The sequence below is a fragment of the Mytilus edulis genome, chromosome 3 (assembly GCF_963676685.1).
Source record: "Mytilus edulis chromosome 3, xbMytEdul2.2, whole genome shotgun sequence".
NCBI classification, from domain to species: Eukaryota; Metazoa; Mollusca; class Bivalvia; order Mytilida; family Mytilidae; genus Mytilus; species Mytilus edulis.
Window position 1 is genome coordinate 69,563,779 of NC_092346.1, and position 25,842 is coordinate 69,589,620.

The 25,842-nt window shown below is 31.5% G+C and overlaps 1 protein-coding gene across 6 annotated transcripts in view; it reads left to right on the top strand.

Annotated features, from left to right (window-relative positions):
* Positions 1-24,518, top strand: part of LOC139517274 (uncharacterized) — a 43,541-nt gene extending 19,023 nt beyond the window's left edge. For 2 of the 6 annotated variants that reach the window (XM_071308166.1, XM_071308167.1), the window contains one exon: positions 23,191-24,518. In XM_071308166.1, coding sequence (XP_071164267.1) covers positions 23,260-24,144 — 885 coding nt within the window. In that variant the 5' untranslated portion in view covers positions 23,191-23,259 and the 3' untranslated portion in view covers positions 24,145-24,518. Of the gene's footprint in view, positions 1-3,883; positions 4,067-12,839; positions 12,955-18,510; positions 18,644-18,940; positions 19,266-23,190 lie in introns of those variants that run through there. The other 4 variants (XM_071308164.1, XM_071308169.1, XM_071308168.1 and 1 more) reach the window with 4 other exon arrangements.
* The last annotated feature ends 1,324 nt before the right edge of the window (positions 24,519-25,842 follow it).

Here is a 25,842-nt window from a genome sequence, read left to right on the forward strand (position 1 = left end):
TGCTATTTCATAATAAGCTTTTTAAAAATAATTATTTCTTCTAAATATGTTTATGGTCTGAACATCGGTAAACTACTGTTGTCTCTTGTTTTAATACTTATAAAAACACTATGTCATCATATGTAATCTTTATCACTAGTAAACTACCCGGTAAATTACTGTTACCTTTGTTTATAATATAAATAAAAACACTGTAATCTTCTGTAGCTTTTTGTCAACTGTAAACCACTGTTACTTCTTGTTTGTAATACTAATGGAAACACTAGATAATTTTCTGTTACATCTTGTTTATAATGCTTATAAAACACTAGGTAATATTGTGTAACTTTTATCACCTATAAACTACTATTTCATTTGTTCATAATATTAATAAAAACACTAGGTATTCATCTGTTACTTTTGTCACCTGTTAACCTCTGTTGTTTCTTGTTTATAAAACAAAAACACTCAATGTAATCTTCTGTAACTTTTGTAACATGTGAACTACCGTTACCTCTTGTTTATTAAACTAATTAAAACACAATGTAATCTTCTGTAACTTTTTTAACCTGTAAACTACCGTTATCTCTTGTTTATTAAACTAATTAAAACACAATGTAATCTTCTGTAACTTTTGTAACCTGTAAACTACCGTTGCCTCTTGTTTATAAAAGTAATAAAAACACTAGGTATTCATCCGTTACTTTTGTCACCTGTAAACTACCGTAGCCTCTTAATTATAAAACTAATGAAAAAAACTATGTAATCGTCTGTAACTTTTCTCACCTGTATACTACTGTTAACTTTTGTTTACAATACTTTTAAAAACACTTTTGGAACTTTTTCACCGGTAAATGTCTGGTGTCCCTTGTTTACAATAGTTATAGAGAAAACGCTACGTTATATTCTGTAACTTTTGCGACTGGTAAACTACTGTTGTCTCTTTTTACAATACACATGTTCTAATAACAAAACCACTATGTAATATTCTGTAACTTTTTACAATACACATGTACTAATAACAAAACCGCTATGTAATATTCTTTAACTTTTTACAATACACATGTACTAATAACAAAACCACTATGTAATATTCTGCAACTTTTTACAATACACATGTACTAATAACAAAAACACTATATAATATTCTGTAACTTTTAACTGGTAAATTTCTCCTACCCCTTGTTTACAATTCTAATAAAAGAACTATATAATCTTCTGTTACTAATGAAATAAAACACTATGTAATTTCTGTTGCTTTTGTTATTTTTACGATCATCTAAACGACAAAACATAGTGAATACTACATGCATAATGTTGAAATACTATTAGTAAAATAGGTTATGTTTAGCTTTCGTAATCTATACTATTAAACGAGAAGACCTCATTTTATGTGTCGCTTCTCTTCCTTCCACAATAAATCAATCATCATGCCTCTGTGTCCTATAGGTAATATGCATAGTCGCATTTGTCATCCATTCTTATGATTATTCAGATTGAGTTATTTTGGGAGAAAAACGACAAAAAACGAGTCCAGATATGATTCCGTCATCAGATTGAATTTTAGTCATAGATAAGACTTCATGTTTGAAACATGCACAAATTCAACCAATCGTAGGATAGATAACAAAAATGAAAAATAAATAAACCAATCAGAACGTTCTCAATATCATGGTGTTTAGTTCGCAAGAACCACAACTGTTATACCTCCTTATAGAGGACAATTATTTTTCGCGTTTATCTACATGTAAACTACGATTATACTACTTCAATATATAGAGACTCTCTGTATTCTGTCTACTGTTTTCTTTGTAATGTTAACGTTTACTATCTAAGGGGTAATACCAGTTGCATATATATTAAAATAAGCAAAACATGTGACACAAGTACAACCAATCGTATGATGGATAAGAAAAATGAAAAATAAATAAGCCATTCAGAGCGTTCTCCATATCATGGTGTTTAGATCGCAAGAACCACAACTATTACACCTCCTTAGCGAGGACAATTATTTTTCGCGTTTCATATCATGGTGTTTAGATCGCAAGAACCACAATTATTATACCTCCTTAGAGAGGAGAATTATTTTCGGTGTTTATCTACATGTAAACTACGATTATACTACTTTAATATATAGAGACTCTCTGTATTCTGTTAGGGACTTTCTATGTTAGTATAGAAAGTCCCTGAATCTGTCTACTGTTTTCTTTGAAATATTTACTATTTAAAGGGTCATACCACTTGCAATATATTAATAAGTGAAACATGCTTAACTTCATCTAAAACTACCTCGACCAAAAACCTGAAGCGGGACAGACGAACGGACGGACGGACGACCGAACGGACGAACGAACGCACGGATGCACAGACTAGAAAACATAATGCCCATAAATGGGTCATAAAAATTTATGGTTGAAAGGGAAAAGAGTGATTTGGCAAAAATGAAAGTAAGGTGGAGATTAGAGGGAGGCAGGACCTTTTTCGGGGCGTCGGGATCGGGTGTTTTTAAGCTCGGGATTAGGGAAGTGATCCTTACGGAATCCGGGAATATATTTTTTATTTCGGGATTTCGGGATATGAATTTCTTTAAATTCTGCATCTCGGGATTTCATGATTTTAAGCCCGGGATCTCGGGATTAGGACCCCTCCGACCACCCCTCAAAGTCGGTCTTAGTCATTTATACATGAGTCATATCCTACCATTGGTATCTTAATAAGGCTCTCAAAAGAAAAGGCACTGATGGATTGTCGTAGAAACATATTCTATTAGACTAATAATGGTCTATATATAAGCCGTTACATTTATTTCATGTTTGAAACGGTGCAAATTTTTAATTTGATTTGACTTTTACCAAAAGAAGCATTGTAGCAAAGGAGAAGAATAATTGAATTTGACAGAAAGGAAACAAATATCGGACTTTGGAAAAAGCCTGGAGAGGGCTTTTGATACCTTTTATGAAATTCTCCATACATAATATCTTTGACAAAAAATCACCCTACAACAGTTCACAAGCTGTATATGCCCGCGATTTCGCGGGTGTGTTCTAGTTATTACTGAAAGTTTATCATTTATTGTGTGATATGACCGGTCAGGTTGATATAACTTAGAGTCTCACAGCAACCATTAATCAAATGCGATTTAACTCAAGCATCCAAGATCTGTTCCGGGAATTGAACCATCAAGTGTTTTTTTTTTATTCGTTATCTTACTTATTAGACCACAAAGTAATATGATAAAGATTAATATTTTATATTCATTTTCAAATTGATAGACCTCAATAAATGTTTATATAAAAATGAATAGAAACATACTTCATCAATCCATGTTCCTATCGTTTAGTATCGTTCGTGAAAAAAATTAAGAAAACGTTTAAATGTTTTGCATCGATTTTGATTCAAGTTATGGTAATTCAAAATGTATTTCATTCAGGATTTAATTGTTTTTATGAATGAAATATTGTTTTTGAAACCTTAGTTAATGGGGTTCAACAGCCAAGATTTTATTTTGAATGAGGTGGTAAACACAAATTAACCAAGAATATTGATTGAAAAGTTTACGTAGATTTTAATGTTTCACATCAATTTTTCACGACATCAATAACCACACGCAACGTATTGTGTAACAAACCAAATTGCCCAATACTTACAAAACAAAATATTATTTCACAGGTAAAACAAAAGTTTTGGTTGGTCTCAAGCAGTGACATTTTCGATGCATGATATCAATGTCTTGCACTTTGATTAAATCTATACTTTATTTAACAACTAATGGTGTATCTTAAAGTATAATCACCTGTCAAATTGCTTCTCTGACTTTAATTCTTATGAATAACTATTATAATTGATCGAGGTAACCGCATACATTAACTTTCTTTTCATTCATAGACTGTATAGATTTCATAACCGTAATTTGCACAATTAAATCTTTTAACGAATAAGACATGTAATCTTTAAATGCGCCTGCGTGATTATATTGAATGTACCAAGTTCAAATCCGGAGCACAGGAAATCGGTCGTAATACAAACAATACAAACGAAATGGTCTAGTCTACAAAGCTGGGAGACAAAACAGTACAATTGAAATTAGGTAAGGAATTAAAATCTTTATGCGAAATGTTGTATTTGTTAAGTTTTAAACTATATAAGTACTAATTCATTTTTCAATTCATTTTTCATTTTCACATGTCAATTATATACATGTATGTAGATACATCAAAATTAAAGTTACATGTAACAAGTAATTTAATCAAAATATTTATAAAGCCAAACAAGTTGAAGAGCATTTAGGATCCAAATTTCCAAAAGGTTGTGCCTAATACGGCTAAGGTAATATATGCCTTGGATAATAAAATCCTTAGTGTTTCGAAAATTGAAAGTTTTGTAAACAGGAAATTTATAAAAATGACCACATTATTAATATTCATGTCAACACCGAAGTATTGACTACCTAACATGTATTTGCAAAACAAAATGAAAGATTCCATGTTCTATGTATTCAAATTGTTATTTGTGGTTTACATAATTTTATACTGATCCTGTTGTAAAGGTTTGCAAGAAATATGTATTACAGAAGACCTCAGCGAATACCCATCAGATGTTGTAAACATGTCAAGTTAAACTAAAAAATGAGATTTACAAATGTTGAACAAAAAGAATACTTCATTTAGTATCATTTAGTAGGAAAGCTCATTCGGAGTTTTAAGAATTGTTTTATTTTACCCTACATTTTTTCCGTGTTTTTTGTTATGCCATAAGAAGATTGAACTTTTTAGTGCTTTTATCGACACATAACTTTTTAAATTATCAGTTATCTGTAAATATTTACCTATATTCATATTAAAAGTGTTGGTTTTTTTTAATTTTTATTATATTCAAAGCTACCTGTAAATATTTTACGTGAAAATATAAGTAAAGAAATGTTGTTTGTTTAATTAAAATAAAAATATGTAATATATTTAAAACATTATTATATGACTCTGTTTTAAACAAACAAATTAACTAGGGATATTATTGTCGCATTAAAACAATTCAAACTAGTTGTCTTATGGAAATATTCTAGTTCACATCTAATAAAATGCAATTGTCATATATTTAAATATATGACTCACTGTAAGTGATTGTTTAAGAGATGATATTGTGGGTGCATTTCTTTCTAACCAAAATTTTGTAAACGTTGTGTGGCGTTTGTTGTTGTTTTCTAAACGCTACAAAAGTAGAAACAAATACATCGTTTAATAGATCTTTACTGACCCTGTTTGAACTTTCAATAATGCATGCACATGTTGTTGGTAAACAGACCGTTTACAAACGTAGAAAAAAATACATCGTTTAATCAGGTTAAAGTTAGAAACAAATGTAGCGTTTGTACTAACCAACGACAAACGACGAACTGTAGACGCATCTTTAGCGAGTGTATAGTTTGTCAAAGTTTATGTAAACTTTGCAAACGTATGTAAGAAACAAATAATCAAAACATGTGCGCGCTTAGCCGTTTGCACCGTTTGTGTAAGAAAGAAAAGGCACTCTGTATTGGACAACTGAATTGAGTCTACATGGGAAATAATAATTTTTATGTCAAAAAGTTTATAAAAGCCCATATAATCTTCATCACAACCGTTTCATTCAGTAAGTATTTGCTTCTTGATTCATATTTTTATATGATTTTTCTTCCAATAGTACGTATAAGAGTAAAACAAAAGGGTTTTTTTTAATTTGTATATACGATCTTGATGATAATGGAAAAGGTTTTTTTCACATTTGAATAAACTTAAAAGGCAAACATTTGCAATTATAAATTATATATCCTTGTAAAGATTATAAACATAATGCATCTGACACATAATTAAGACAAGGGATAAATTATAAGCGAACATATATATTGTTATGCGTTTACTTTTCTACATTGGTTAGAGGTATAGGAGGAGGGTTGAGATCTCACAAACATGTTTAACCCCGCCGCATTTTTGCGCCTGTCCCAAGTCAGGAGCCTCTGGCCTTTGTTAGTCTTGTATTATTTTAATTTTAGTTTCTTGTGTACAATTTGGAAATTAGTATGGCGTTCATTATCACTGGACTAGTATATATTTGTTTAGGGGCCAGCTGAAGGACGCCTCCGGGTGCGGGAATTTCTCGCTACATTGAAGACCTGTTGGTGACCCTCTGCTGTTGTTTTTTATTTGGTCGGGTTGTTGTCTCTTTGACACATTCCCCATTTCCATTCTCAATTTTATTCATTTATGATTCTTCCATTCAACCCAATTAAAGGTAGTTTTTTTGTAACATGTATGCGAAAAAAATTTATCTACTCAGAAATACTAAAATAAACCAATCTTGCATCCACATGTACCTTGTACGTTAAGGAGTTCTTTGGGATTCTCTGGTCGGTCGTCAACAAATGTGGTAGCCTTTCGGGTGACCCAAAGAAATAGTACCCGATTAATAATCCTGGAAAAAATATACTCATTTAGGAAATTACACAGCCAATATCTAATATTTCTGCCAGTATCAACTTGCTAAAGTCAATTCATCAGTAGACTTTAAACTGTTTTGATATAACCTCATTTGACCGCAAATTTTTATTGTATTTATTAAACGTTCAAAGAACATATTGCATTATTATTGATATATTAAATCATTAATATCTCATAAAAAAATCTCTCAAAAAAGGAGGACCGAGGATACACGTATGATTTATAGACCGGCTCATTGTGGTCAATAACTCAACATTGTTTGTTTTTTTTTGTTTTTTTTTTAAATATAACAGTTTTTAATGCTGTCTTATTTCAAACTAAAATACTGGTTTCATAAGTTTATTTAATAACCAACTCCACTTGCATTTTGGGCATTTTGCCTTTCCTCAAAATATATCTAAGAAGATGTGATATGAGTGTCAATGAGAGAACTCTTGGTGCAGGTCACAATTTGTAAAAGTCACCCATTAAAAGTCAAAGTCCGGCATTCAACACTAAAATTTGGATCACATCAAACAGTAAGCTATAAAGGGCCCCAAAAAATTACTAGACAAGTGTCAATCCAGGAAAACAGGAAAACTAATTATTTAATCAGTATTAAAAAAAAAACAGAAATGAGAACCACTTATGAACCACATCAACAAACGACAACCACTGAGCATCATGTTCCTAACTGAGAAGGTGCAAACAAATTCAGCGATTTTAAACGTTTTAAAAGGTGCCAACCTTTACCCAACCTGAAACAATAGGGTAACATCACAGCATAGAAAGCCACACTATGGTATATCAATTAAAATGGTTTAACTGCATCAATATACCAGTCCTGGAATGTCGGCCATAAAAATCCTGTCAACCAACAAAATGGTGGTCGTTAATATAAATAGAACGTCGTAGGCTAAAACAAGCTGAATTTATTTCTGAAAAAAAAATAGTTGATTGTGTTCTGTCTTTTATTTTACATAGCCTGTTGTGTCTTTCGTTTACTTTTTCTCTACTTCAGACATTGTCTTTTATTTACTTAGGACATTGACTTTTATTTACTTTTGACACTGATTGTCAAACGGGATTTACATGGTTGACATCGATATTGAACTGTTTTTACATAGTTGACATCAACGGCGAACTCATTGACTTGGAATACCGTCCGACTTAACCTCATATAATTGTATATTTCTTAATATGACTATTAGTTAAATAATTAGCTCCACAACCAGGGTCGTAAACTCTTTATTCTTGGCCGAGGTACATAAGAAATCGTGTTGCCTTATTGATACTCCTGAATCTAATGCGTTGTGAGAAATTAAATCCGATCAGGCCATCCGTTGGTAATCGATTTGATTCATGTTCAAGTCATAAAACTCTCCGTAATAATTTTAATTATTGATATTTGTACTTTGTCATTACAAAAGTTAAATGTCTCCAGACAGTCTTTGTGTGAGTATTTGTTGCAATTTATTAATATTTATTTTTATATCGAAACATAAAAATCTGTCAATTAAATTAAACACTCTGCATTTAAAAAAGGACACATTAACATTTTGATTTATTAGTTATGAAATATTCATTTCAGATGTTTTGTTGAAAAATTATTTCAATTTCTAGTCGATGTGTATGATAAGGTTAATAAAAAATACTTTAAAGAAAAGAGCAACACGTACTAGACACGTCATTCTCACTCCGTGCCGACCATTCTTTCCTCTTACTCCCCAACGCTGCATAAATTTACCGACGTTACCAAAATTGAAATATTTGAAAACAAGTCGTTAAACATTAAAAGTTTGTACAATTATTTAATTCCAATCATTGGATGAAATAGTCTCGTTATCAATCCCTTTTTCTTCAGAACAATATATGATGTATCAGCTTCTTATCCAATAGGACCTAATAGTATACTTGGGAACTTTGGTGTCCTTATAAACATATGAAGGAAAATCAAAAATATTTGAAAATAAAACTCTGAAACATCAGGGCAAAAATTAAGACATTTAGCGTAAGATTGATGATCGAAAGACCCTCTGCAAACGATCTTCATTTGATGTGGTTAAATATGATGGCACGGGCGATATAGTTCTGATTGAAAAGTTTTCGGAATCATGTTAACATCTTATAACCTGAACTTTTTTGTGTGTTAGATGTTTGTTTTTCGTTATTTTTTTTTAACTTTATATAAGTAAGGCCGTTAGTTTCTCGTTTGAATTGTTTTACATTGTCATATCAGGGCCTTTTATAGCTGACTATGCGGTACGGGCTTTGTTCATTGTTGAAGGCCGTACGGTGTTAATGTCTGTGTCGTTTTGGTCTCTTGTGGACAGTTGTCTCATTGGCAGTCATACCACATCTTCTTTTTTTTTTATATATTTAGCGACCAATGTAAAAATCAAATTACACAGGGATGATAATTTGGTTCTTTTCTGATGCCGTAGATGTATTTTTTCTTTTATTATATAACTGTCCACATTTAAGATCATGTCTTTTAAACTCTCAAAGCACTTTTTGTGTTAGGGTTCTAAAACATTCCGAAAAAAAACCTTGAATATGAATTACACATCGATGAACATATTAGATAACACACGTTCAACAGTTATTTCAACCATTCATATTCAAAGGTGTCTGTTAAAGGATAAATTGTTAAAGGGACGTTTATTGTTGCCGATCAAAGTATATTGTGAACTGAGTGTTTTTCTAACCCGAGAATCTATTTATTTTCTTACACGTTTTTAGTTTCTAACGGTCTAGAAAGTAAACTTATCCTTAAACAGTATGCTTACACAATTTTGACCTTTATGATTTATGTTTGTATTATTAATCGTATTTAATTATGGCACTTTTAACCGTTTATTACAATGATCCACTGATATGACAAGCCTTATTTGTTAATCTATTTACATACTAGATTTAAGACGAGCTTGCAGGATCGATTAATGATTTTGCAGATTACTTTTATTTAATAATTACTTTTATTTAATATTTAAGCATTTTTGGTAGTTAACTGAAAAAAACTGTAAAATATGCCCACACTTTAGTCTTGGGTTTCTATGTTGTGTCATGTGTACTATTATTTGTCTGTTTGTCTTTTCATTTTGAGCCATGGAAAAATTTGTTTTCGTTCTATGAGTTTGACTATCCCTCTGGTATCTTTCGCTCCTTTTTTTAACTACGTAATGATGTATTTGTGATTAGACTTATTTGACCTGTCCATTGCCATTGGTTCTTTGTTTCAATCTAACAGTGTCATTTGATTGTATGAAAGGAAAACGAAGATATTACGCTGTGCAGATTTTCGAACTGGCTATTTCTTGATAATTCCAGTCATATTAGTACTCAATCAGATGTTTGATAATAGATTGAAATGGTTATTAAATCGTATCTCACAGAAGAGGCCTAACTTAATATAATAGAACAGACACCCGCGTAATCTTCTGTTATATTATCTCATCCATTTAGTAATGGGATTTTTTATCGGGTTTTAATTGTCGAAATTGATTTTTTATACAGATTAAACTCAATTTAACACCCCATAAATAGTCGATCTATTCTATTTGTTTATTGTTCTTCTCAATAGAAGTTAAAAGATTGAAAATCAGATAAAAGTCAGGGGCTTGTCACTTTTAACAGTTCAACCTTTTAGCGTTATATGATCCGAAAGAAGAACAGGTTATATGGACAATTCAAACTTGTTCCGTACTTTTGCTTTTTGTGAACTTTTGGGAAAAGAATTAAACTTACTATTTCGCAATACTTGGATACCTGCCCGTCAATACACATGTATATACTTTAGGTATAATGATTATATTACATGTATCTATTACTTTTGATTTTCATGTTTGAGTGCATGTAGACGAATAACATTCTAGCCAACGTCTATCAAAATACTAGTACACAAAAATCCTGTCAGAAACTGGATTGTGGTTAGCTTGACAATGATATGTAGGATTGCAGCTCCATTAACATTTTCGTTCATGCTTCGCTACAATCCGTCTAGAATCTGAAGCACGTTTTTAATCTTTATATGTTATTTCAGTTCCTATTTTTTGAAGTTGTTCTTTTTAATATTTCAATTGGTTAAATCTTTGACATTAAGGTTTAGAAGGGCATAGTATGTAGAATCAACTTGAAAGTGCTTGTAATCAAGGATTAAAGTCGCAAAACACACAAAAAATGACATGTTCTGGTAAAGGCTAATATTCAAAGTCTGATCTTTTTCTCTCGTTAAGAGACATTCATTTAAAGAGGTTGGATCTTTTAATTTCATATGAAGAGTCATAAATGTCCCACTAGTTCGATAGGTCATGTACTTCAAGTTACTTTATGAGGTTATTCAAATACAAATGTCATGTATATTGTGTAATAGCATACAATTTAAACGTAGAAAGCACTTGATCTGTTTGCTGTACATGCAAATTAAATGTGCACATCGATCCACTTATTTTAAATCCATCTAATTTGTTTGATATCTACTCTAAAAATTAACTTTCAGTTTCATTTAAAGCAAATTACGTTTATTACACTGAATCATAAACAGATTTAATATTGGCGAACATTAACTACGGTTACGTCAGCGTTATCTTGAAACCTCTTACAAAAAATGTTCTGTCTTGGTCATTATATAGAATATTATTCGCCCACATCAAATATTTCAAGCCTTATGTAGATTAGTAGGCATTTCAATGAACCCCTTTTTGGCTTTAATTGGATTTTGTTTGACTTTGACAGAGGCTTCTAATTTAGGGTAACATTATCAGTCGACTATTTCTTATAAGTTATGCACTGAACTTTAAAAATGTTTGCCTTTTATTTTGAGAACATTAATAAATAGTGAGAATCATTACATGGCCGAAATCGTTAGTCAACTTGTTACAAGATTTGTTGCCCTTTACGTACCACCATCACCCATTTTTGTCATTTGATCAAAATATTAAGTAGCAAACGAAGACGTCAAACAGCATTTAAAAAGGACCAGAAAGACAAGATCTATCCAAATTAGTTAAAAAGATGTAATTAATAGTTCACTTTGTATAGCATTTATTGTCCTCAAATCATAATTTTTTTACCCAATTCGTATTTTTGTAAATGGAAAAGAGAAACTGTAGGCACAAAGGATCGACATAAAAAAGAATGATTGTCATGAACAATATTCTAGTAGATATAAATGCTGGACAGGAGCCATTTTGGAACACGCATATGGACTCCAGTGAGCGTATACGTAACAGACTCTTTCTAACATCTTGATTTAGATACTGGACTTTTAACTACCATTACATATTGCCCACCAGTATATTTTTGAAGATGTCCTCTAGATGTCTTTGTGTTAATTATCTTAGGGCAATGGACAATGATAAACGTTTTAATGTACTGACGCACACTTTACATCTCCTTTTATTCATAAACAGGTTGATTTTCTTATGTCCATTTAAAATTTGCATAGGCGGATCGAGGGGGGCCTGGGCCCCCTCCCCTTTCGTGGAAAAATTTGGTTGATTACATAGGGAATCATTGAAGCATGACTGGAGCGGGCCCCCCTTAGGTCAGTCAGCGCCCCCCCCCCCCCCCCCCCTTTAGGAAAAGTTCTGGATCCGCCACTGATCTGTAAACTAAAGACTTAAGGTGGTATGGGTGTCTTCCTCCATCTTGGATTGTAAAAAACAGAGAACCAAAGGTCCAGATTTTTTATCAAGTTAGCAAAATTTGATGCAGGAATGCAGATATTTAATGTGAATTTTGTGATATTCTCAAAGCATTGTCTGAAAGCTATCTTTTCCTTAAGTATTTAACAATTCTATCAATTTGTTTAGTTTCTAATCACAAAATTGTGTTTTTTCCTGTATAATCCATACAAAATTTGTCATTTTGTCACGCCCTGTAGCTTGAGAAAATGCGCGGTGACCTATCATTTTTATAACATTTTTCCACATATATCAATAGAGACTACATTTTGGCAAAGTATGAACAAATTCTATCATTTTTATTTTAGACTCCCATACCACCTTAATTATTTTTATAACTTATTCATCTTTCGAACACATCGAAGTTGTTCAATGTTTCTTCTACTCCGATAACCTGAACACAAGAAACCCTAGCCCTATTGGATTTGCCATTATAACGTGTATTGTCTTACTGGGGTAGCTTTTAATAGGGTAATCGTGTGTAATTCCATGCTCTCTAAGAAAAACAGTCAAACAGTCCACTTTTATCCGGTAAAAACAATTAGCGCTGATGGCAAGTACACAATAAAAGCTGATAAATTATTAAAATTTCATTGTTACAGTTCTTGTATACTTATGTACATACTATCACTTAATGGTATAATGACTCAAGTTCAAAATTTCCCCACGAAGCGTTTCGACCAGATTATTATCATTCATCTGAAGCCAACACGCCAGGTTACAATACTTTTTATATTGAATTTTGAGTTGTTAGTTGATGAAGTTGGAACTGGTGATTTATTATCGATGTTTGCCATTGCACTAAGAAGAAAATTATTGTTTTGATGTACCACAAACAAACAGTGAGTCTCTCTATTGTATTTTGTAAATGATTTATTTGTTAGCAGTAAAGCAGTAATAGATAAAACTTGGCAATATATTTAATTTATAATTACATATGTTTGTCCATAAACTCTTTATCTAAAATTTGAATCATTTAAACATAATTTTGTAAAGCAGATGCCGTGAAGACAAAAACAACATAATAATTTTCTTTTTTGCCTGAACGAAATTTGCAAGGGTAAAAAAAAACCAAGACAGTTAAGAATCAGGACAGATAGAAGTGCGTTCATCTCGAATGCAGAAAATAAGTCTAATCAGTTTACAATTCAAGTTCAATGAGGAAATTTGACAAAATAAGTAGCTGTGTCGCATACAAGGAAGACATATTGTTCAAAGATGGCCCCTAAAAGTTAAAGCAACTATTTAAATCTCGCTAAAAATATTGTGTTGAAAGTAAGCAAATTTTGCATGATTGACCTTGACTAAATAGAATGATATTCAAAACAGTGTGGCTGACACACTAAATTCATCTATTGACTGGGACAATTTAAGTGAACGTTTGTCTGTAACGACCACTGTTCACGACGTACCTACGATAGGCATTTAAAGTGTGGGGTCACCAAAGGTTTCTTAATACCTTTAATTATAAAATAATTCGAAAATTAATCAGGAATAACCTTTATGTTTTGATTTATATAATTGATATAAATCAAAACATCGTGTTATTTCTGATTAATTTTTCGAATTACTTTATTAAGGTGTTGAGAAGCTTTGGTGACCCCATAGTTTATAAGTGTCTTTAAAAAGTACATAGTGAGCAGTGGTCGTTACATACAAACGTTCACCTAAATTGTCCCAGTCAATGGATGAATTTAATGTGTTTCGAATTTCATTCTACTAATGAGCTTAACATTTATGTTTATGTGGCAATATAAAATAGGGGTAGAAGTTATTTCAAAATGGTTGTTTTTTCACATATTAAGTTCACGTTAGGTAAAATAAGTTTTAACAATTTGATTTGAAAGACCAGAATGATTCGGTCATGCATGAAAGATGTATTTATTACAAACAATTATAGTCTTTACCATGATTGTGGTAACTGGTACAATTGGAACGGTTCTAGGCAGTCATGTGTGTCGTTACTTTTCTCGCCAGTTTTCTAGACTCACAAGTTCTAACCTATTTTTAATTCTGTGTTGACTTTATAAAGTTTCCGAATTTTTCATACTTTTTTTTTTAAATCAACCGTATAAATAAAGGCAACAGTAGTATACCGATGTTCAAACTCATAAATCCATGGACAAAAAACAAAATCGGGGTAACAAACTAAAACTGAGGGAAACGCATTAAATATAAGAGGAGAACAACGACACAACACTACAATGTAACACACACAGAAACGGACCAAGCAACAGACAAAATCCCACGAGAATAACAAATATAACATCAAAACCAAATACATGAATTTGGGATAGACAAGTACCGTGACACGTCTTATCGCAATGTGAATTTACACTCAAAAATAAGTGAAAACAAACGACGCAACGTTAAAATGTAACACATACAGAAACGAACTATCATAATATTACAATGGCCATATTCCTGACTTGGTACAGGACATTTTTAAAGAAAAAAATGGCGGGATGAACCTGGTTTTGTAGCATGCCCAACAATTTCTACTGTCACATCTGTGTTTACTTATTTAAAAACACTGAATCACAAAATTACAAAGTCCGGGATTAGTAACCAACCGCATGAATCCTGTGTGTTTTTGTGTTCACTTTAAATCAAGATTACATGATATTTTAAGGGGGAAACACTTTCTCATGCTTTTTCACTTAATTATATTTAATTTTGACATTCTGAGACCGCAGATGGTACAGCTTGGTATATTTACACGGTATTTTACTTTCATTTTTCAATATTTATGCATTTTAATGGATACACAATGTTAAGTTAGTGCAAGTTTATTAAATACGAATTTGTATTCAAAATTAGTCTGACGATAAAAGAATGTTACTGACATTATACGACAGACAACAAAGTGTTTTCCCAACCTTGAAAAATAAAGTTTCACAATAAAAGTATAATAAAAGAATCTCAATATTTTAATTATTAAACAAACCAGGATAATCCAATGTAATACCATTGTAACACACATACATTAAACATTCACATTTTACTAAGCAATTTAAAATAAATCTATTTAAAACATGGCAATCGGTAGGATATAATAAAGTCTTCATTTATCTAATTCGGATGTATGATTCCATATGCAGACATTTAATAACACGTGGTATTTTATGTCCATTTTGGTAATATCAGTACCGTAGCACACGCAAATATACTAATCGTGCTTCAGAATTTCTTTTTTTGGTTTAAGAGACTCGCTTTCTAGTATAGTATCATAATAATACCAATGAATTTTGCGTATGTGTTTGTATTTTGCTTGTCATGTTTTATTGAACTGCACAATTTTCATAACGAATGTTTGTATTTGTCTTTTTCATACGTAACACTATTTCCAAGGTTAAAATTTTACTTTTCTTACATTTTTGAGTCTTCAATAAGAAACATAAGTCCTAACAATTGACAATAAAAAATTTACCATATGAAAGAATACTCGCCGAAACCAAGCTAAAATATACGTTATCTGCTGAAACAAAATCATACTTTTAAAATTGTTTGATATCGGTTACTACAAATAGTCCATGCACAACGTCAGCTTCACATTGGACGTGATCTTATTCAGATCCATCTTACGGTGCATTTTTTTTGCAATGAAAATATTGCGAACATATACAATGAGACGTCACTGTGAAGACGCTCATTCAAACTTACTTAGAAACATACACCCCATACCAATAATCTACTGACAAACCATCTCTGACAAGGGCAGAAACATACACCCCATACCAATAATCTACTGACAAACCATCTCTGACAAGGGCAGAAACATACACCCCATACCAATAATCTACTGACAAACCATCTCTGACAAGGGAAGAAACATACACCCCATACCAATAATCTACTGACAAACCATCTCTGACAAGGGCAGAAACATACACCCCATACCAATAATCTACTGACAAACCATCTCTGACAAGGGCAGAAACATACACCCCATACCAATAATCTACTGACAAACCATCTCTGACAAGGGCAGAAACATACACCCCATACCAACAATCTACTGACAAACCATCTCTGACAAGGGCAGAAACATTGACAAAAGAAAAGAAAATTAATAAAATTGAATTTTATTATTAAAATTCAAGACGATATAATACGCCATTTTGGTAATGTCTATAATATTTGTAGCTTCAAAGGTTGGAAAAATCTTGTACAAAATCTTTAGAAATTTCAACAAACTCCTATATACATGTAGCACAATAAAGCTGAATATATAACTCATTTGTTTAAAGTGACGTTTCTATTTGTATGAGAACCAAGATAACTGTTGGTAAAAATTTACAAGAAATTACGAATTATTCTTCGTTTTTCAAAATGCTTATTCTTGTTATGACTTTTCCATTCAATTTTTGAAAGAACCTGCACAATTTATTTTAATCTACTTTGTCATTTAGCACCATGCTTAATTACATGGATTTATTTCAAAACTGTTGAAATTACATAATTCTGCAGGGGTGGTCATATTGCTATTATTAACTGTAGAGAACAAATTGATATTTATTTGTTCAAACAATACACGACTGCTTGTATGGTTACATGTAAGATCTCAATCAAAATTGAACAAGCAAATTCTTTTATCTTTATACTAAAGCTTTTTTTTATTGTTGGATATTATTCATCCATCACAATGTCGGTGGAAATAAATGTTTATATGACAGTTATTGTATTTTGTTTCATAACTACTTAAAGTCACTTCAGTAGGTATATTATACTTTTATCTGCCCACTTTCCCTGCATAAAACTCTGAAAAAAATATAGGTGTGCACTTAAAATGTAACAACGCGAAGTTCATATGATATAAACATGCAACAATTGGGAATACTGAGTAGGATGTATACCTATGTATAGGAAATTCATGCAGATACAAATGTAACTATCAAAAACTATTACGGATGATAAACACAGGGATCTGTGTCGCTCGTCTGAATCTTTTGCACCTTCAATGGTCACTCTCGAATATGTATTTATTTTCATTCACAACTAAAATCTCTTTTTGTTGATTTTGTAATTGCTCATCATTTCTTTCCTGTAAGCTCGATCATTTCTGGCTATTATAATGTTTAAAGGCCTTTGATGAAGAGCTTCTCTATTCAAATAAGTTCAATTTATTTGTTTTTGTCATTGGGTTGCTGTTTGATTGACATATTGTCAGATGCTTTTGTCTAATTAAACACATTTGTTTAGTATATTATGAGTAATTTAATATACACATTTGGACTAGTGTGAAGAACTTTTAACTTTCTCTCTCATATTTTGAATGAAAGCCAAAAAGTGTAGCATTTCAAAGGAAACCCTGTGTACTCTTTTTTCTAGAGTAGGTCAATGAGTTCAACCCTAACTAGTCTTTTTTTAATTTCTGGAATAGGTCAACGAGTCTATTATTCAATCCTATCCTGTCATTTTCTAGCTTTATCTAGATTTACTAAATCCTTAAACACATTCATAGGTCTATTTAAAATACTAAGTATCTTAAGAAAATCCTAAGAGTAAAAGCTTTGCTACAACAAACTAGGGCCGTAGACAACTTGTAAAGATGCCAAAATCAGACAATTACAGATTAGTTTATCCTTGTTTCACACATTTATTACATGTCAATGTCACACAATTGAAATAAGTTACGTTCATTATGCCTTGGTTATTTTGTTCCTAAATATATCAGTAACTAACTAAGGTTATTAAATTGGAGATGTGTTCTTTACAGAAAGGGAAATGCTTCTTATGAGCTATAACTTGTCATAAATACAGGCGTTCCGAATTACAAACTTGGCATAAAGCCGAAGCATCCCACTTGTATGTTTTACTTGAATGAATTTCCTTAATTTACCTCTATATGAGTTTGATATATTAAACACACCGATTGTCCGTTTTCGTTGTTTGTACACTAGTTACCCAAAGGAAATGATTATGACAATCAGTCCATATGCATTTGCATCACTCAATAATGATAAACGTAAGCATAAATCGTGAAACCATTTCAGTTCGTTTTCAGAATTAGCCTCCTATCTGACCTTTGTCTTTGTCTAAATTTGCTTATCGATTTTGATCTAAGTTTTTTGTTTGAGAAATAAACATGCATTGTAAATAGGAAAATTGTTTTGTTTATGCCTAGATTTTTCACGCAGACGTAGTAAATGAGAGATTAAATTAACCAGTATCAATATTTTAAATTAAAATGTCATCTCAATTTAAGGACGAAATTTTAATGAACTGATTGTGTGACTACTTCAGTTCTATGAGTTAAATGGCAGCATTTATATACTAGATTCAATAAATTACACTTGTTAATCCACAGGTTTCTGTTTTTACATAACAATCGTCTTAAAATATTAAGTTTATACTTTAAATACCTGATAAAATGTTAATATGCGATGACAAATTATATTCGAGGTGGCCTGTTATAAGTAAATATATTAAAATTTTCAAGCAAACAAATTGAAATATTTGATTTCATAACCTTACACGGCTCACCTGAACGTTAGTGGATTATAATATCTAGGTTATTCTTATATTAAGGTAAGAAGTATATTCCTCTCTTTTAGTCAAATATAAACAAGATTTGTTTTAATTTCTGTTATTCTGTTATTTATGGTTTGTTTGCATTCTTTTCGGTTATGTTTGAAAACCCAACGAACAGATTGTGATGCGAAAAGTTTCTGCTTGATAATTTGAATGAAACTTAAAACGATCTTATGAATATCAAGATAAATTAATAAATGATAAAAGAAATATAGATTGCCTCTACCAAGTTAATTAAATAAAATCGCAAACGTCATAACATTGAAGCGGAGTTCATTTTTGTTTTATATCAAATACACACGCTAATGCATGGGATGAAAGTTCTTTACTGAATGGATTCGGTGAACAAAGGATGGTATTTTTACAACAGTGGTGGTCAAAACCTAGGTCCAGTTTTATACCATACAATGAACCAAGTTTGAACTATGAATGTGATTTTGTAAAATTATCTCTCGATGGTAATTTAAATTTTATTATCAAAGAATCAGTAAAGAGTAAACGAACAAACAAATTAACAAAATCACTTATGGAAAACTGTATAACCCTGTTAATTACTGTGAAGGCGTGTGTTTGACTGATATTGACCCTTTCTATTAAAAATTTATTGGAATATTGTCAGGTAAGTTTTGTTTGCCATTTTAACAATCGCATTTCCAACCCATTAATTTGATTTCATCTTTAAAAAATCGGAAGTATTTCATTACTACCACTACTATGTCTAGACCCGTTTAAAAGTACTTCACGAGATAATTGTTTATACAGATCAAGTATACTTAACTTTCTAATGCTGTTTTTGTTGAAAAATTAGAAAACAGTTTAACAAAGTAAATGATGACGAACTTTTTTCATCAATGTTGTTTATGTAAAAAATATTGAATTTAATTTCATCTAGCCTAATAAAGATCGATTCAAATATTTGTAGTAAACTATATACCAAATGACAGACATAAAGCTGCACATATTTCATGCTCTAAGCGGACCATTCCAAATTCACCAATAAATCAGTGTATGGTATTTTTAATGCTTATTTTCTGCGAAAAAGGGCAAATAATGTTCTCCCATCGGTCCAAAACAACTGTTTTTCCAAACTTCCACTCAGACCCTGACCGTACGGTGCTTGGATGAAAAGATAAACAGATGCATAGATAATTATGAAAGCAGAATGGAGAAGTAGAATATAACAAAAATAGGCAAGAAAAAAAGTGCTGCTAGAAATGCAAATTTTGAATCAAAATATTTAGGTCCCGTCCTGTAATAGTGATGAATTTATTTTAAATCCGGTATCATACAATATATATTGTATCTGAATGCAGGTTTTCAAGCATACAATCACTGTAAGACTGTAATTGTTATTTGTCATGAATTTTGTATGATATTGGATCTTCAATGTGGCAATTTTGGCTAGCTTTTAGAAGACTCATTAATTGAAATGACAATAAGATACCAAGAAGCACATAGTAGTAATAAATTGATTAGATACATATACGTTTTGTAATTTCCTAAATGAACGTTTTTGTAATTATTTTCCTGTTTATTGCCTTTTATTAGGTTTGGACTGCAATTTGTCTTCATGTTCTACATATTTTGTACCTTGGTGTAGATAAGGAACTAAAATTGTAACCGAATCTGAACATTTGTAGTGTAAAAAAAAGTTACGACTTTAAAAGAAAAAGCTACAGTAAATGGTATGTTTTGTATTGTAATGTCATTGCATACCTGCATCATTGACGTCTCTCACAAATCTCGTTTTCTTTCTGCATTCAAATTTTCTTACTTTAGTGGATGTAATGTTTACGTCAATGATACAGCGACCAAACAATGTTTTATATTTGTGATTCGGGGCCTTTTATAGCTGACTATGCGGTATGGGCTTTGTTATAAAAGACCACGAAATTACCAATTTGAAACAAAAACGAGAAAACTAATGACCTGTTTATTGACAAACAATCAGTTAAATTGATGTCTGGAGCTGACATGTCAGTATTCAGAGATTACTCTGACGTCCAACGGCTGTTTTGTCAGACAAAACATCCCACGGCCCCAGCTTGTCTGGAAAAATAGCTGTTGGACGTCAGAGTAATTTCGGACTAACATGTCAGTAACTGCTAGTAGTCCTTTGTTTATTTATGTATCATTGTCACTTTGTTTAGTTTTTTTTTGTTACCTACATTTGTATTTCGAAATCGCATTCGGACTCGGACTATTTTAAACTGAATTCAACTCTGCGTATTGCTGTGTGCTTCAGCTGTCTTATGCTCTTTTGTTTGGTTGTTGTCTCTTTGACACATTCCCGATTTCCATTCTCAAATTTTGTTAACGGGAAAAAAATGATATACAGCAACAAATGACAACAACGAAATTACAGAGTCCTGACTTAGGACAAGCACATATAGCAGATTGAAGAGGTTTGAACTCTCCTTAACCTTGAACAGTGATGCAACAGTACAACAAAAAATAATCTATAAAAATCTGTTTAGAAGGGCTAGTTCTTTTGTCATTATACGCATGCATTTAATTATTCTCCAATTGAAAAATAGGAATATAATGAACGGTTGTCAGTATTTTAGTAAGTATACATCGAGGTCAGTGGATAAGAACGAAATAGTTTTTTAATAAGAGTGTAAACACATACATTTAAAATGTCTTCAAATGGCATTAAGTATATCAAATAAATTTAACAATTAAACATACAGATATCAAACCCATGAACGTATAACATAATGTAAAGTGTGGACAGTTGTGGCTGATCAAATATTTATGTATTTTTTTGTTATTGACCCACGATATCCATTTAAAATGTCCAAGGCATTAATTCGGGACCAATGGATATTAACAATACTAATTCTATCAAATCTGGACAATCCTAGCATAGAGAAATCCGATTTATGTCAAAGAAGTTTAAATCTAGAAAAGAATTATTAAACCTACATATTGTTGATACTAAATCTTAAATAGATTTTAGGACTAAACATTGAGAAATACTGAATGTAGGTAAAGTAGTATTTAACTAATTCAAACATTGCAATTTTTTACTAATTATATTTATTGGTCAAATTGTTTTTTGTTTCATATGAAACGAGTTAGTGTTGAAAAATAATGTTTATATAATTCTTGAACCAATGAATGTATATATCATAAACTTAGTCCTCTGTGCACGATTTTATCATTTTTTACGCAAATATATCGTATAATCGTCAATTATTTTTCTCTATAATGTCTGTTATGATTTAACAAATATGTCTGCTCATTAAATGCCGTGTTTTGAAGCCGAAGTTTACCGATTGTTACCTTATAGTAAACAAATAACAAAAATCATGGGTATTGAGCACGTGTTTAACATGTACAATCAGATTATAATTGTTTATTTTAATGACTGATCCATGCGTATTGCGATCACCGGATTTTTAAAAGGAGGGTTACGCTCAGGTCACTATGCATACGGAAAATTTGTCGGCGAATTGCTTCATGGAAGCAAGCAATTAAAAATATGTAAACTTCTTCTAAATGTGGACAAATTGAAGAATTTTCCTCAGAAAAAAGTATATGTGCATAAGTTGTATAATGAAAACTTTCCATTTTGTTATAAATAACATATGCATATTTTTTTTTAATTTGAGGTTTCTTTGACTTTTTTATACAGTTTGAATAACTTTTTAAAATAAACAATATTTTTTTTTGATTAATACTAAAATAACTTTTTAAACAAATATTATATTCAAAATAAATTGTATTTGTGTATGTCATTTTTTTTAAACCATTTCACGGATACTTTAAAACACATTATGCTAGATTTATTTACTGATGTCCGTATGCATTCTTACTTTTTAAAATTTTAATAATTATAATAGTAATTAAAATGGAAATATAATACAGAAAAAAGTGATAACATTTCTGTTATGGGAATTTTTCATAAATCATTATTGTACATAAAATGACACTAAATGAGGAGTAATTTACTATTAATGATATTTTAAAAATCGTTTATCACAAATTTTGACAAGTTCTTTATATTTTTTTTATTCCCTTTGTATGGGCGTAATCGTCGAAGAAAATGACTCGATCTAATTAAAAAACGATCTCCCATCGCTCCCGTTTTTAATATGACGGACATACCCCCCCCCCCCCAAAAAAAAAAACAAACCCAAAAAAACAAACGAGAGTGAAGCAAGATCGGTTTTGAATTAAATTGAAAAGGGCTGTACATCTACAATTATGTAACTGTCTCTCTATTCCAAATCAAATTGCGTACCACTCAAGTAAGATAATAACTGACAGTTGGACTGACTTCAAGTGGGGTGAACGTTAACTGTCTGTATAGTCCCTTCATGTCTATGTATTTTAAGTATCTATTGTCCACTTGGAGCTGCTATTCACTTCCTTCCTCTTAGAACATTGTACCGACACATGGGAATATATTATAATAAACACGCATTAAGGTTTGTCTGAGAGGTATTATTCCACTCGAAGAAGTCATTTATTTTTAATTCATCTTCTTTCCAGCGTAGCAATCTGATCTGTTAATTATTTATTATTTTCCATTGCAGGAGTTGAGAGAATGGTTTTGTGAATGAAATGTTAGCTTGAATAGAACATCTAAGTTTGTGTTTGCAAAAATGTCGTCGCTTCCTAAGCAAGAAAAAAACAGTTTTCCGCCCATTTCGAACCGACAGAAATTGAGCACCTCTTGTAATGAACATGAATTAGACAAGAGTACAGACTCTTACCGTAAACCAGATAGTGGTCGAGATAATGAGGATACATGTGCAAGTCCGGTGTTTAAACTACCAACAATCGAGCGTACTAAATCAAGGAGTATTTCGAGTATATCAAGTCCTACAAGTACACTTGGATCTCGTCAGTTCTCAAGAGATAGCAAACCGAGCCGACGCTCAATTTGTAGATCTCCGAGCTGTCCATCAAATATAGGATTAGCTAGATCCGATTCTATAAATAAGGATAGAACGGATTCGTTTATAGAAAATAGAGTCTATAATCATTTTCCCCAACGGGAAAACGAAGAAGACAATGTTAAATTACCAAGTATTTTTAGAAACGCTTCTAGTTTACCAATATCTCCAAGAAATTCGAGTTTATCGAATAAATGGAAACCGGACAAAGAAAATGGTTACGTATATAGTTTACGGAGAACAGAATCGTTTCAGGACAGTACTAAAGAAACAATAAACCACGAACAACAACAAACTCACGCTTTATTGTTGCCAATGCGAAACGTAGACAATGTTTCAAGAGCAAAAAATAAAAAGAAGAAAAAGTTTCAAAAATCCAATTCCGAGAGTTATGAAAATACAATGCCTGAAAAGGAGAGTAGTTTAGGACGATGGAGTGGGTTTGAAAATGACCAAAATAAAATAAATGGTTCTAAAGAGTGCTTGATCGAAGGTACTGTAACCGACCGATCAGTTGAAATGGTAAGCGCTAGAAAAATGAAAAAATGGATGAAACAACACCCATCAAAGGAAGGTCAAGTGAAAGCTTAAATCAAGGTCAAGTTAAAGATTAAATCGTGCTCATTGTACATATGTTACAAGCAACGCATAATTCGGGATGTGTGCAAATAAGATTTTACTGTGATATCCTATGTGATTATTGTTAATCAGTTATGATAGCATTTAAATGAAATTAATTTTGTTGATGACTATGACTATGTAAAACTGTTAATAACACTGCTATTCGGAATGCCTCTTTGTTGCCGAAAATATTTGGTGCAGACTGTGTCTTGTTTGACAATTGGAATCACTGCAGTGTCAGATGTTGTCCTTGTGCACAGTAATAATTATACCATGTGATGTTTTTGTACATAATTTATAGTGCAAATATATGCACGGAGTTAAACTCCGTTAATTTAAAATAATTTTATTTCTACAATTTAAGTGTATGACACCAGGGTTTTGACTGAAAGCAGACCCAAGAATAAAATAATTGTTAGAATCCTATGGGACTACTAGTATTTGATGATTGGTAGTAAAAGGTTAAGAAATGTAACGTTGTATAACACGCTAAGAGTCGTTTAAGGCTCAGAACTGGCAGCCATTAGTTTCAAAATAGACGTTATTTATAAATGTTCCTTTTCAAGTTCAAAATTTTCTGCTGTATAAGACACCGAGACTTTTTTCTAAGATATATAGAAAAGATTTATTTTGGAAATCCCCTTTTAACTTTTAATGAATAGGTGTGTCGCGTATCTAAATGACCTTCTTGTGACCTCAACCTTTGATTTGAAGGTCAAATAATTCTTATTTTGGATATTGTCTTTTCTGGTTCTTTATTCTAATCTTTTATCATAATTATGATACTTTAATATTTAGCACATATATGATTTATTCAAAGACGAACGGTCGCATACTTTTGAATTTAACTCACGACCCCAAGATGGAGTAATTGAGTTTGTGGAACATTTTTATGATCCCCCTTAAACTTATATATTCTTTACATACATTATTAGACCTTTCTATCATACCAACGGTTGTCTTTTGTGGGTAATTTCCCTCTCAAATAAAAACTGTTAAATATCTCAGAAATTCTTACGCACTCTTCCCATTTTTTAAACGTGGATCAAGCCTTTTGGAAAGATTGTGTCCTCTGAGGTTATACCCCGAGTCCTTTTATTTTCATTTCCCAACCCTTAACCATTCGTTTCTTCGATTAGTATGACAAGAACATTTTAACTGCTCCATAGGGTTGTACATTTGGTTAATATGCTCTGTCTGCCCCTTTTTATGATTGTTAAATATCTCCAAAACTGTTCTGAATGCCGCACCTTGGTATATATGCTACCAATTACCACGATAAAAGATTTCCAGTGCACAAAACGATCTGTCCCTGGATGTTAATCACTAGGTTAATCAACACCTCTTAGATAAAGATAAGTAAACAATTTTCAAAGTGCTAAGATCTCCATCCTAAAACATATAATAGATTACTAGTTGTTTAATGTTCAGACAAATAAAGGCAACAGTAGTATTCCGCTGTTCGAAATTCATAAATCGATTGAGAGAAAACAAATCCGGTTTACAAACTAAAACTGAGGTAAACACATCAACCATACAAGGAAAACAACGAAACAACAAAAACACTGAAGAGCAACAAAATACCAAAACGACAATGCAACACACACAGAAACGAACTATAAGATACCAACTGCCATTTTCCTGAATTGGTACAGGACATTTTAATTA